At 38.9% G+C, this 12,545-nt stretch overlaps 2 protein-coding genes across 2 annotated transcripts; one reads left to right on the top strand and one right to left on the bottom strand.

Moving 5' to 3' along the window:
• Positions 1–2,804: 2,804 nt before the first annotated feature.
• Positions 2,805–9,433, bottom strand: chic2 (cysteine-rich hydrophobic domain 2). Its single transcript, XM_023419202.2, has 6 exons — positions 9,018–9,433; positions 7,629–7,683; positions 7,336–7,491; positions 7,099–7,155; positions 6,944–7,003; positions 2,805–5,890 (listed from the first exon to the last, which is right to left on the bottom strand). The coding sequence occupies exons 1-6, from the start codon at positions 9,149–9,151 to the stop codon at positions 5,840–5,842; spliced, it is 513 nt and encodes a 170-aa protein (XP_023274970.1). The 5' UTR covers positions 9,152–9,433; the 3' UTR covers positions 2,805–5,839.
• An 867-nt stretch (positions 9,434–10,300) lies between these two features.
• On the top strand, positions 10,301–12,424 carry rhbdd2 (rhomboid domain containing 2). Its single transcript, XM_023419230.2, has one exon. It carries the CDS (start codon positions 10,721–10,723, stop codon positions 11,693–11,695), a length of 975 nt encoding a protein of 324 aa, XP_023274998.1. The 5' UTR covers positions 10,301–10,720; the 3' UTR covers positions 11,696–12,424.
• Positions 12,425–12,545: the final 121 nt, after the last annotated feature.

Raw genomic sequence — 12,545 nt, 5'->3', positions numbered from 1 at the left:
TACTTGTATAAAATGTATAAAGAGTAAATTTCACAAGAGTCTTAGAGTAAAGCTCACAAAAACACTGATAAAAAACTCCCTGCCTCTCTGTGCCCAGCTGTGCTCCGTCTGTCTCCTTCTCCTAATGACACTGTGTTGCACATTACCTTTAATATTACTGGAGGCTTACTTGGCGTTTTGCTGCACTGAAAAACGCCCCACGTCCAACCTTATGACTTATTTGAGTAAACATTTAAAAGAAAATGCAGTAATCCAATTTATTTTCATTTTCACATACTCATGTAGGTGTTTGACTATGATATGATACAACTCAATAGAAATGACCAGACGTAGGATTTAAAGAATTTTAAATGTACTGCAATAAGTGCTAAGATACTAAGAGACATTAATGTGGTAGTTATTCTGATCCCAGAATTTGAATTTAATGTTTGAATACACAACAGGGATTTTAAAAAAATAAAAAAAATAAAAAAAATAAAATATTTATATATATATATATATATATAGGCTATATATATATATATTTTATATGACTAAATTTTTAATCTATGTGTGACTGTGGGAAATAACAGGGAATTGCCTTGTGTTTAGCCCCATCCTGTTAATCCTCCATTGGCACGGGGAAATGAGAAAAGTTGAGAAACTTTGATTAGAAAATGAGCAATGTTTGCAACATTTGAAACCCGTTGTATGATTTATGATACATTATGATACATTGATAAATTAATTCCTCCTATGAATCCTACATTTCCCTTAATGCAACTTGATCACATCTTTTATTAGGTAGATGACCTAATTATAGGTTATTTGGTCGCCTAAATGCTCATATCTTCCAAACACCAATTAACGTCACTTAATAATGAAGGCTTTCAGATTAAAACTTTTACATTTCAAGACAATCTGAAATAACTTTACCACCGTACAACAACTAGATTTGCCTGTTCACGTGTTAATGTTTTTAGCCATGCTTGCAACATGGCTCTATGTCAGTTTTGGTTTGTCATTCAGTCACTTTCAATCACTTTGGTCTACACTGAAATGTAACTAAATGCATATGCCTTGTTCTTCCAATTGTAACCCAGGTTATTTTCTGTAGCCCCAATTTACAGATGACCCCTAAACATGTCACAAGCAGGCTATTGGCAGGGACTTTCTAGGCTGCTGCACGCGGTGGAGCCTGTAGCCCCCACCCCCTAAAGCAGCTACCTGAGGACGTGTGGTGCGGAAAAGTATGAAACGGGAGGATGAAATAAGACATTTCTAACATTTTTGAACCAGTTTTTGAGACGTGTAATTGAGCAGTGATGTCGTTAATCCCGGCAAAGAAGTTTTCTCAAATGTGATGTGGCTGAGAGTGGAATTATCATCGGACGAACTCCTTTGGGCGTTTCTTCTCAATTAAGTGGATTATCCTGGTGAGTTAACTACTCAAAGTTAGTCAATTAGCATGAACACTTCATTGCTATAGAGTGGAGCTGTGAGTTAATGTATTTTGAGAAACAACATAACCAAAACCACTGAGGATATAATGTTTTATGTGACGTGGAGTGTTTGATGTCGGATAATCGCGACGAAAACCTACGTGAATTAAATGTGTTTGGCTGTTGAACTTGCTCTAGTGAAGCACAGTGACGTGTGTATTTGAATTATGCATTGCGGTAAAAGCTAATGTGTTTTGCTCAAAAAATAAAACAATTGTGGAGTCAGATGTGTATTAATTTGAAACAGAGAAAAAGCGAGTATTACTTTCAGAAATGTTATAGTGAAGCTGTGTTAATGATGTTATTATGGACAGTGAAATAAGAAAAATAAGACATTATGATAATTTTTCTGCAGGGAGGATTCATTGTGGGACAACTCGGAGCTGCCGCATCCTTGTTGCTGCTTGTTGACACCTTCATCTTGTCTGGACACAGACCTGTGGACGTTGTGTCGTCCAAGGGGCGGTAGGAATCAAGTCAAAGGTAACTTGACTAAGGAGGATACATTTTTTTTATTTGCACTTTTTTCTGAGATCTCAGAATTTTTTTTTTTTTTATTGAGTAAACTCTTAGAGAGGCCCATGTTTCGAGGATTTTTTTTCGAAAGGAGAGAAACGCAAAACTGATTTAAACTTCATAACTTTAAAGGAAAGATGGAAAGTTGAAAAATCAAATAGACAAAGACTATGAACTATAACTGAACAATTTGGTAATAAAATACAGATGTAAATTTTATTTTTCCTACACCTGTTACCAGTACTGAGTATTATCTTCACTGAAGTTTTATTTTTTTCATTAATGTATTTCCTTGGTTGCATATACTAGATTTTTATTTTAATGGTAAGTTTGAGTGGAAATGGTTGAAAAAAATGACTTTTGAGTTAAAGGGAAGTGTACAAAAAATTATACTGAACAAAAGCCTTTATAAATATTTTTTCCATCTTTTCCTTAAGTGAGTTGTTGTGTGCTGGAGGTCTTGTCTGCTATCCCCAATCTCCTTACTGAACCTAATGAAATGACGAACCTGAGAATCTAGTGTATCTGTAACCAAACTGAAATGTAAGATTTTAGGTTGGAAATATTTTGAGAGCCCCAGATACTGATACTTCAGCTGGAAAGGTTACACATTAGAATCTTTCTTTGTGGGAACTGCCCACTAATCAGTAGAGTTGATGAACATCCTCAAGGCTAAAAGTAGCAAATCCAGTTGCCTTTGTATTGCTTCTACATATCCTGTGACCTCAAATTTGTATAGAAACTTTGTCAACAAGCAGGAAAAGTGACCTCGCATTCAAATTAAAATGACACTGCGTTACAGAGGAGGATGCTCATAGCCTTGTTTATTGGTAGTTTATAACTGTACATACACCTGCTCATGAGTCATATGTACATATACCTTTCTCTCCCTCATACACACAAACACACACAGAGCACACAAGATTATATAAAAATGACTCATTTTCTGTGCAGGGTTCAATCACAGTCTGAGATCTACAAAGAACATATGCATCTGCATACACCGTGCGCATACACACATACGCGCACACACCACAGATATCTGCATATGGCCTTATGCCTTGATTTACACAGAACAGACCACAATCAAAAAAATAGAAAAGTGACTGATGAACCAATAGGCAGCCCAGTGGTAATCAAGTGAATCTGGATCTTTTAACATATAAACCAAGACACTGTGAGCTTTGTGGGTCCTTGGTATATGTGCTTCCTTTCCTTAGTCTTTTTCTTAGGGGCATGTTTCAATTTCAAAACAAACTCCAAATACATCATTTTACAACTGTTCAAGTAATGTGTGATTTCATTCTTGACTCCCTGGTGCAACTTTGGAACATACCTGACGGTGAGATTTTCCAATGCTACATATTGTTTATCTAGTATTATCCCCTGAGTGTGGCCTATACAATCAACCAGAGCTCAGTGACCTAAAACTAAGTGGCTTTGTTCAAATTCTTGCAATATGCAATCTCACAGTCTGAGTCAGGATCTGGGTGTTTTTATAAATCAAGAAGTGTGCTGAGTGGGAAAAACTAAATCTATATCACATTCAAAAAGGCCATTTTTTTTCTGTTCTCCCCTTTCTCCTACTTGCTGGCAAATGAGTATATGTTTAATAAAACTGAGATGTGCTTCATGATATGATCTATAACATGTTGACATTTTTAAATATAGTCTTACAGCTTTATCTCAAAAGCAGGATTGTTAGTTAGCTAGATAACTGAACTAAATCAAGTCTGGAACAACTTTATTGTCCTTGAACCTACATTAACTGACACGTTATCACTTTATAAAGTTGATATAGCAAACAGTTGCCTATTTACACATCCTGTAAAGACAGAGCAACATTAACATTCATTTGGAGCAATGTTTCTGGCCAGCTGATGAATATCCAATATTCACCCTCCCTCACTTAGTCTCTACTGATTCCTGGGAAATATCTGGCTCTTCAGATGCTAAAATGCTCCTGCATTTAGGGGCCTTGTTTGCTACTGCTGCTGCAAACAAGACTGATGAAGGTGATGAGAGTGAACCAACAGTAAATTTGCAGGCCAGAAACCCAAAACAATGAGCTAAAAGATGCAAAAATGTTTCGCAGGGCTGGGAGAAACTGCTGAGTGGGGTGATAATTTTCTATGGGTTTCAACACTACAAGTAACCCATGTCACTTTACAGTCATTTTTCATTATTAATATAAAAATACTGCAGCTTTAAAGTCCATGTTCCTGATAGTGGAGTAGTCTGATTTTACTCAGTGCAGTTATGAAGCTAACTTTAGTAATCCTGCTTCATGATACAGAATGCTGATATTACACCTAATGAAGAGAATTTAACACTCTTGGTCACCCCAGGCCTCTGAATGTAATGAGTCAGATTATATCTAAAACAGAGGAACTTTCTCATAAGAGTCACATCCTTTACTTGGACACATAAGTAAGCCAGAGGTCAGCAGATAAGGAGAAGAGGCCATGTGAAGCTGTTAAGGACAAAGCAATTGTGTGCTTTAGTGTTGACACATGACCATAGAGATAAAAACGAAACAACTAAAGCATCATTTTGCAGAAAAAAGCCCTCCCCCCAAAAAAAACAAAAACTGAGTCGTATTTCATGAATGCACATATAATATGTACACTCATGCACTTATAAATTACTACAACAAAAGTAACAAAGATCAGTTATGGCAAAGAAATACTTCAGAGAAAGAAAGAACCCTGCTTCACAGAGTAAAGAGTATGTCTTCATGTCTGATTTGTCTTTTTTGCTTATGTTTGACTGACACACGCACGCACGCACGCACGCACGCACGCACGCACGCACGCACGCACACACACACACACACACACACACACCAAGTTTGCAAGCACAGACTGCCTCTCTTTCACCAAAACAGTAAACAAAACTTGAGATACTAAAAAAATATAAAGAAACCAAGAATTCCTTTCAACGTCTCCAGTGGCTGTCTTTCCAGCTTATGTGTTCCACTGTGACTGAGAAGAAGTTGCTAGGCAGCCGGTCTGGACACATCACGGTGAAAACAAATTGTTCCAGGTAAACATCGTAGCATAAAGGCCCAATCATACTATGGGGAGTACAGTCAAAGTGTGTGATTGTCACTGGGTTAGGGTGATGCACAGTAGGTGTGCAGAGATACGAAGGTGAAAGGGATAACAATGTCTGGTAGTTGATAAGAAGAGTGAGTTTCGCTTTTTTGGCCACTGGCCCAACATGTTCCTGTGAGACTAGTTAGTCCGCTACAAAGTTGATTTGGATGACAGTTCCTTTGGAGTTCCACATCATGTTGCCTCCACAGCCTCTAGTGAGGATGTAGAGAACCAAACCAACTGTTACAAAAGCACTGGGGTGTATTTTTTGCAGGTGAAGTTGGCGGCGTGACAGTAGGTAACGTATGAAAGGGTTTGTCGTATCATGGTCTGACTGTGCCATGTGCTTAGGATAGGGAACACACAGATGACAAAATTCCAGTTGTAGCTCACAGAACTCGAGTTCGACAGTCCAGTCTCCAGCTCTGGCTCCAAAATTAATAACACTGCCCATGGATGGGTCTCCCCTGACATCCCACAGGCTGGTGCCAGCTCGTCCAATAGGTCATGGTTCAATGGTGAATTCACTTCAATGCCAGAGTGGGGATGCTGGATTTGTAAACAAGGGTGTAGATAAAGTATGGGTGGGAGAACGGGTCAAAGAGAAAAGTTGATTGATGCTACCCTGTAAACAAAAATATTGTAGTATTTTGGGAAGGGTAGTTATTCAGGAGCTTGACAGCCACTGTGGTTCTGTGACAGAGCTGGGCAGCAGTGGTGGTTTTAAGATGAGCTGCAGTCACGCTAGTCCGGTCTGAAGATGGGGATCTTAGGTAGGAACTCTATTAGGATTACCTGCAGGGGATAAGAGAAAAGGCTGTTAGTGGTGAGTCAGGTTTGGACGTTACGAGAGCATTTCCTGTGAGATGGCAGCGATTTTTTTAGAAAGTAGTGTGATAGTATTTCTACTGAAGTAGCTATCACCTTTCTAGCTCAGTTCATACTGGGCCACTGAAGGTAACATTGCAAATCGATGTTGCAGGACTTCTTTATGGCACTATCAGTTGCACAGAAATGTTACATTATTATGGTGAAGTACCTTGACGTCCTGAGTATTAAATACACTGCATTATCCATAATCTGACATTCTCATCTGGTTACGTAATGTACAGTTTCTCAACTGAATAATCACAAAGTGAAGTGTCCCAAAATATATTGCTATTGGGTTATACTGTCATTCAAACCAGCATAAAGGATTTATTACCCACCCCCATGTTTAGTGTGTGCAAGGCTGAGAGGAGACATGTACGTCCATGCAAATCAACATTAGCACTGTGAAAAAACACAACCTCTTTAGTAATTTTAAAGGAGACTACTGTAGTGTTGCTGCAGGGGCCTAATGCAGAGGTTTCAAACAAACAAAATAAAAAAAATAAAAAAATGCAGCACAAATTTGATCCTGGCTCAACTCCTGCTTCAATGCAGTGTCACATCATCTCGCCATGTTTAGCAATCAAACACATGCAAGCTCACATTCCAGGTAGATAACTATGTAATGTCAATGTTGTAATTCTGCTGTTGGTTACTGTCAACTTGGGGATTGTTGCAACTGAGGATAGTATGAATGCAGCTGTGATATATATTTTCAGTTGTAAAATCTCTCCTCACTGCATTATAAACCATGGTGCAGTATTTTGGTGTCCGATAGGCCTTCAACCTGATACAGCCAGCCTTCCTGGATCATGTATTATCATCTGACCCGAACCTGAAACTCAGCTCAGACCCTTGCCTTTTTTAACAAAAATTTTGTCCCCAATGCTGAGTAAGTTTGCTTTCATCGAGTATTTTGGGACATTTACACCCAAAAACAAGTACAGAGCTCAAACATTAACAAAAGCAGATACTTACATATTCCATCATGTTGTTGGTTTCACACTTTCTTTTGCTTAGTCTCCAGTGCAAACACAACTGCAAACATAATGCAACAGTGATGATCAGTTTATATAACCTTCCAAACAAGGTACAGTAATACACAGATATCTGTATGTGTCTTCTCTATTCACCTTGTGGTAAAGTCTGCTGTTCTCCCACTCCAGGAGCTTCTCTATAGATCTTCTTGTCTAAAAAGCATCAGTGACGTTACATGATATAGTTTTCATCAAAAATGTAGCACATTCAGCTTTTTCCTGAATCCCTAGTTGTTTTGGATTTACTGTGATATTGCAAATGCAACAAAAATTGGTGCAGTGTTCAAACATTAGGATCATATGAGTGAGGGACAGTGTGGGTTGACATCTCACCCGCTTGCTGAGGCAGATGACAGGCCACAAACTGAAGCCCAACGTGCAACAGCAGCAGAGGCATCCACACAGGAGCCACCGCACATTCACTGGCAGCGTCTTCCTCAGACAGCTGTTTACACGGTTGATACTGGCTTTGAATTCCTCCGGTGCCACCTAAGGGAAGCATAGTTACATTGTACGTTATGTCGGCTAGTGGCTTGAATATAATGTAATTCTTGAAGTCAAGGAAATGCAAGAATGTGATTTTGCCACAGCTAATATGTACCGACAAATAAAAAGAAGACACTCACCTTCCCCGTAAGTGCTGAAGGAAATTCTGACTCAAATTTGTTACTAAGCCCAAACCTTTACGAGAGAGGGGGGAAAAAAGTAGACTGTTATGCATACGTATACACACACTGTATTTGGATAATTGGCTTGAATAAACAAACACCAGTCATGTCAAGTCTATTAATGGTGCTATTCACTCGTGGGGTGCAATGTCCAGTAACTTCAGTTCCTCCTGCTACAACAACTTCTGCTGGAAATAGTTGCCTGCCTCTCAATGAAATTATCAATTTGAGGGTAAAATATATATTTATTCAGATTAGGATGCACATGGATTATTAATTCCAGAGTAGGAATGCTGATTTGTGGGCACAATTTAGAAAAATGTGTGCCCTTAGTAAAGTATTTAATATTGGCATTCCTGCTACAACAGCACAATGAGCCAAAGGCTGAATCAATTATCCATAAAACAATTTCCTGACCTGCAACTATTGATGATCAATCAAGCAAAAATAGGGAAAATATTCTATTCTATCATGTAGACATGTACTCTAAGATGTTTTCTATTTATTTTGGAGTAAAATCGTATTATTTCTGTGATTTAGTTGTAACAATTACTGTAGAAAGATTAAAGGGGAGGAAGAAACTTGAGCCTGAACTTGGGATCACTATCCACCCAATCATCTCCATACAACTTCCCTAAATTATGACAAAATCAGATATACTACATATTTACTAATCCCTGTTACAAAATTAATTCACACGACTACAGTGCAAACAATTAAAATTTGTCAATAAATCATTGTAACTGTTTAAGCAAAATGCCAACATTAGTTAATCCCAATTTCTGTACTGTGAGGATTTTGAGTTTTTCTCCGTTTTATTTCGCAATACACTGAATACCTTTGAGTTTTTGGACTGTTAGTGGGACAAAACAATACATTACAAGACACCACTTTGGACTGGGAAATTGCAATGGACAATTCATTTGACTATTTTTGGTCGACAGGTTAACGATTTATCGCAAAAGTAATGACATGAGTGGATAAAGAATAATAATTGTTAGTTGCAGCCCTGAACGAGTCTGATCCTGAGTTCAAGTCCTCACATAGTGGAATCAATAACGGAACAAACAGTGATGACTTCTCAATAGGTTATAAAACAGCATTTCAAACTATCGAAAGTACAGTTTTAGTAGGTCATGTTCTTCAGCTAAAACGAAAGCTAAATCTAATCAGCCACTCCTCGCAGAGTTAGCTTGCTGCTAACTGAAGCTAGCTGGCTACGGTAGGTCACCGGCAGCGGCTAACTCAGCTAGCAGCCAACTAACCACGAAGCTCCTCGGCCGCTGACCAGTTCACGGCAACGGTGAACTCCCCTCTCACTGCCCGTGAACCTCGCCGGTTGCTTACACAGTGACGTGGCCGGATCCTCGCACAACCACCGGGTCCGGAGCGTACTTGAGGAGCTGCTCCTCCGCGGCCCTGTCCTCGTCCTCTTCTTCCTCCTCCTCCTCTTCGTAGATCTCATCAAAGTCCTCCATCATCGCACGACTCGGCCTCGCGCTTCCCGGGAGAGACACCGGGAGAGACACGACGCCGACAGACAGCGAGACCTTACTGAAAAAATTGTACAAAGAGAACCGTGAAGACAACGAAGGAAAATATCAACCCGTCCCGGAGACGATTCAGCTCACATCCTTTAGCAGGCTCCGAAACAAAACATCAACATCCGCCGCAGTAACCGCACGACACCGGAAGGGGGACAGACGTGCTTACGTCAGTTTATTTATTTATTTATTTATTTATTTATTTATTTATTATATTTATGTGCTTGCAAAAAACAAATTGAAAATGTGTTACTCAGTTTATTTCACCACAGCAAGTATGATAAACACAACGTAAGTATTAAAAAAAAAAAAAATTATACATATGGTCAAATCATATATTTGTAAATGTAAATACTCTAAAAAAAACAAAACAAACTTGTTTTCCTGCTCAGTGAAACTAAAAACTATGTCTGTATTTTTGCTGTGAGAACAGAAACGCTGTCAAAATACATATCCCTGTATGTCATTTGTGCCATTGTGTGTCTTTGTGATGTTTTTTTCTTTAATCTGTCATAACCAATAGCTTTTTTAATCTTTGTTGTTTGCATTCATCTTTATACTTTATGTTGTTCTACACTTGTGTCTAATAATTATACATAAAGTGTATTTCTGTTGGAAAAATTCCAGACCAAAGGACATTTTAAATGAAAAGAGAATAAGAATATACATATGTATATGTATATAGACTTTAAAAGAATGTTGGGTAGTTTAATCTAATCAGTACATTATATTCTGCAAGATGATCATATATTCCGTATTTAAAATCTTTACAATTCGATTAAATAACTACTATAAATAAGACAATAAATTAAAGTACTTATCACTTCCCATCACTGCTGCTGTTGCATGCAGCTCATTGTCAGCATGTAGTTGGATTTCAAGACTGGGATGAACTATCATAAAATGATAACAAAGTGGTATTATTACTGCTACTGCTACTACTACCAATAATAATAATAATAATGATATTAATATCTAATGAGAATAACCGGAAGTTGAGCAACGCTCCTTCAAAATACGACACGAAGGTTGGTAAGAAGTTACATTTAGCCTTCATCTTAACCCAGCAGGCTATGGATATCTCAGTTTTGCAGTTCTGAGTCAAATAAGGTTTAATATTGGCGGATGCTTTTATTAATCTACGTATTTAAAGATGACATCCAGTCAAAAATGTGCCACAGTGTGTCAATACATGCTTTATTTTGAAAGGTTTGACCAGAAGAGCACTCAAGCAAGTCTGATTCTTCACACATATATTTCTGAAAGAAACGATTGAGCAATAGTAGTTTAAGTGCTGCCGTCTGAAAATACATAATCTATGCACGTAAATTGTTATTTTACATCTGATCAAGATCGACAACTGCATAAACCCCCGAACTTTGCAGTAGGCATCGTCTGGATAAGACAGTACTTCCTGGTTAAGAAGTGTGGAGACAATTGAACCACAGTTGGTTTGGTGAATTCCGGGTTAACTTTTGCTGTGAATTACTTAAATTGTTTGGCAAAATGATACGAACGGATTACTTCAACATGATCTCACAAGTTTTCAAAGACGTTGTTCCTGTCATCACCAGCGGGATTATCACAGTGGTCCTTTTATCGTGTGTTTTGTTTGGTATCCAAACGTACTTCAGCTTAACTCAGGGGATCTTCAGCGTTGGCGCCGCTGTTTTTCAAAACGGAGACATCCACCGGCTTCTCATGCACCCTTTCTATCACAAAACCTTTGCTCAGCTTCTCCTGAACATCGTAGCCCTGGTGGTTCTGGGTGGCAGCTTGGAGAAAGGTGTCGGCACGGTCCGTTTCCTGTTCCTGTTCCTGCTGCTGTCCACCACCACCGGCTTGTTTTTCAGCTTCCTGGAGCTTCTGCAGGATGACAGCAGCCGGGCTCCCACCGAAGGCTTGGTCCCTGTGGCCCTGGCCTGTGTGGCTCTGACTACCATGCACACAAAGATGACTAAAGGATTCCTGTGCGGAGTCAGTTTCCCCACCATGGCGCTCCCTTGGGTGTTTCTCGTGACCACCACTGCCCTCGTTCCGCACTGTGTGCTTCTCTGTAATGTCATTGCAATCCTGACTGGGTGGATGTATGGGAAAGTATGGCTCTCTTTTCTGAGCATGTCTGAGGCCAGGGCTGGCGTTCTGGAGAAGATGATGCCTATCAGGTTGTTGAAGAACATCAGCGGTGTTACGTTTGTCCCTTCGTCCACAGAGGAGAGGAGGAAGACCCTGCTTCCACGAATCAACCCAACACCTGGGTCTTACCCGGTCCAGGCTTATGCTCCATTATCCAGCATCAACATTGCTGATACGGGAGCCATGGTATATGAAGGCTGGCCCAATTCAACCAGTGCTCTCTCTGGTCCCACACCACCTGTTCATCTTCATGGACATGGGTCAACACATAGCTCTGGGCTAAGTCACGGTCATAGCTGCAACCACAGCCACAACCATCATGCTCATAGTCATGTTCAGCTCTAGTACATACAAAGTTCATTTACTTGATTGCTTTACAAGACCCCAAATATGCAGATAAGTCATTTTCTATTAAAACTGCTTTATTTGCCTCTCCTGAACCATAATAGGTGATGGTTAACCTACACCATCTCTTGTCCTTGAGTTGTGTGGATTACAATGTCAAATATTTGGGAGAGAAACGAACTGTCAACTGACAATGTGCTTTAAGCTACCGTTCGTGGAGTCTCTGCCTTCTTGAATGATCTAATTACATTTCTCTGAATGTTTAAATGTTTTGGCTGACTTTTCTACATAAGTTTAAATGTTACATAGTGTCTTTTGTAATATTTGTTATTTCTACAAAATAAATATGTATATAAAGTATAAAAAGTCTCCATACCAAAACTCTATAATTCACACGTAGAAAACCCTAATTGTTGCAGAAAGATAGTTGTGTGCACAACCTGTCCTCTATTTATGCCCGGTTCAAGATAAAATGGTGAGTATCCACAAATTGGTAAACTTTATTAGAGTGGAAAAAAGTATTGTTTCAACCCAACCAGGTCTTAATCAGGTATAACAGTGTATGGATTCAAAACTAATTGTACGCTGCTGATGTCATGGTCAAGTAATCAAACAAGAAATATGAAATACAATACACCAAACTCCTGTTTCTGGTCTATGTGGTGATGCATTGTTATGCTGTGGTACTCTTTTCAAAAATATTTGTAAAATATATTGAAATACATTGTATTATTGTTGTCATCCTTACAACTTTTTTGCAACTATTTCAAATTTTGATAATGCACCTTCTGAGCTGTATAGTGTAGTTTGTGTCACTTGTGTCATCATGATGTCAGCAAGATGTCTAATT

This window comes from Seriola lalandi, unplaced genomic scaffold (genome assembly GCF_002814215.2).
Source record: "Seriola lalandi dorsalis isolate HSWRI2012SDOR001 ecotype SW California unplaced genomic scaffold, Sedor1 jcf7180002054591, whole genome shotgun sequence".
In the NCBI taxonomy this organism is placed as follows: Eukaryota; Metazoa; Chordata; class Actinopteri; order Carangiformes; family Carangidae; genus Seriola; species Seriola lalandi.
This window is presented reverse-complemented; position numbering and strand designations above follow the sequence as displayed.

Bases quoted from the DNA above. Each gene is read 5' to 3' on its own strand.
- chic2 (XM_023419202.2), bottom strand. From the start codon at position 9,151: ATGATGGAGGACTTTGATGAGATCTACGAAGAGGAGGAGGAGGAAGAA. The intron at 7,684-9,017 runs GTAAGCAACCGG...TCTCTCGTAAAG, and splicing joins GGATCCGGCCACGTCACTGT to GTTTGGGCTTAGTAACAAAT. The intron at 7,156-7,335 runs GTGAGATGTCAA...GATGCTTTTTAG, and splicing joins TCATCTGCCTCAGCAAGCGG to ACAAGAAGATCTATAGAGAA.
- rhbdd2 (XM_023419230.2), top strand. From the start codon at position 10,721: ATGATACGAACGGATTACTTCAACATGATCTCACAAGTTTTCAAAGAC.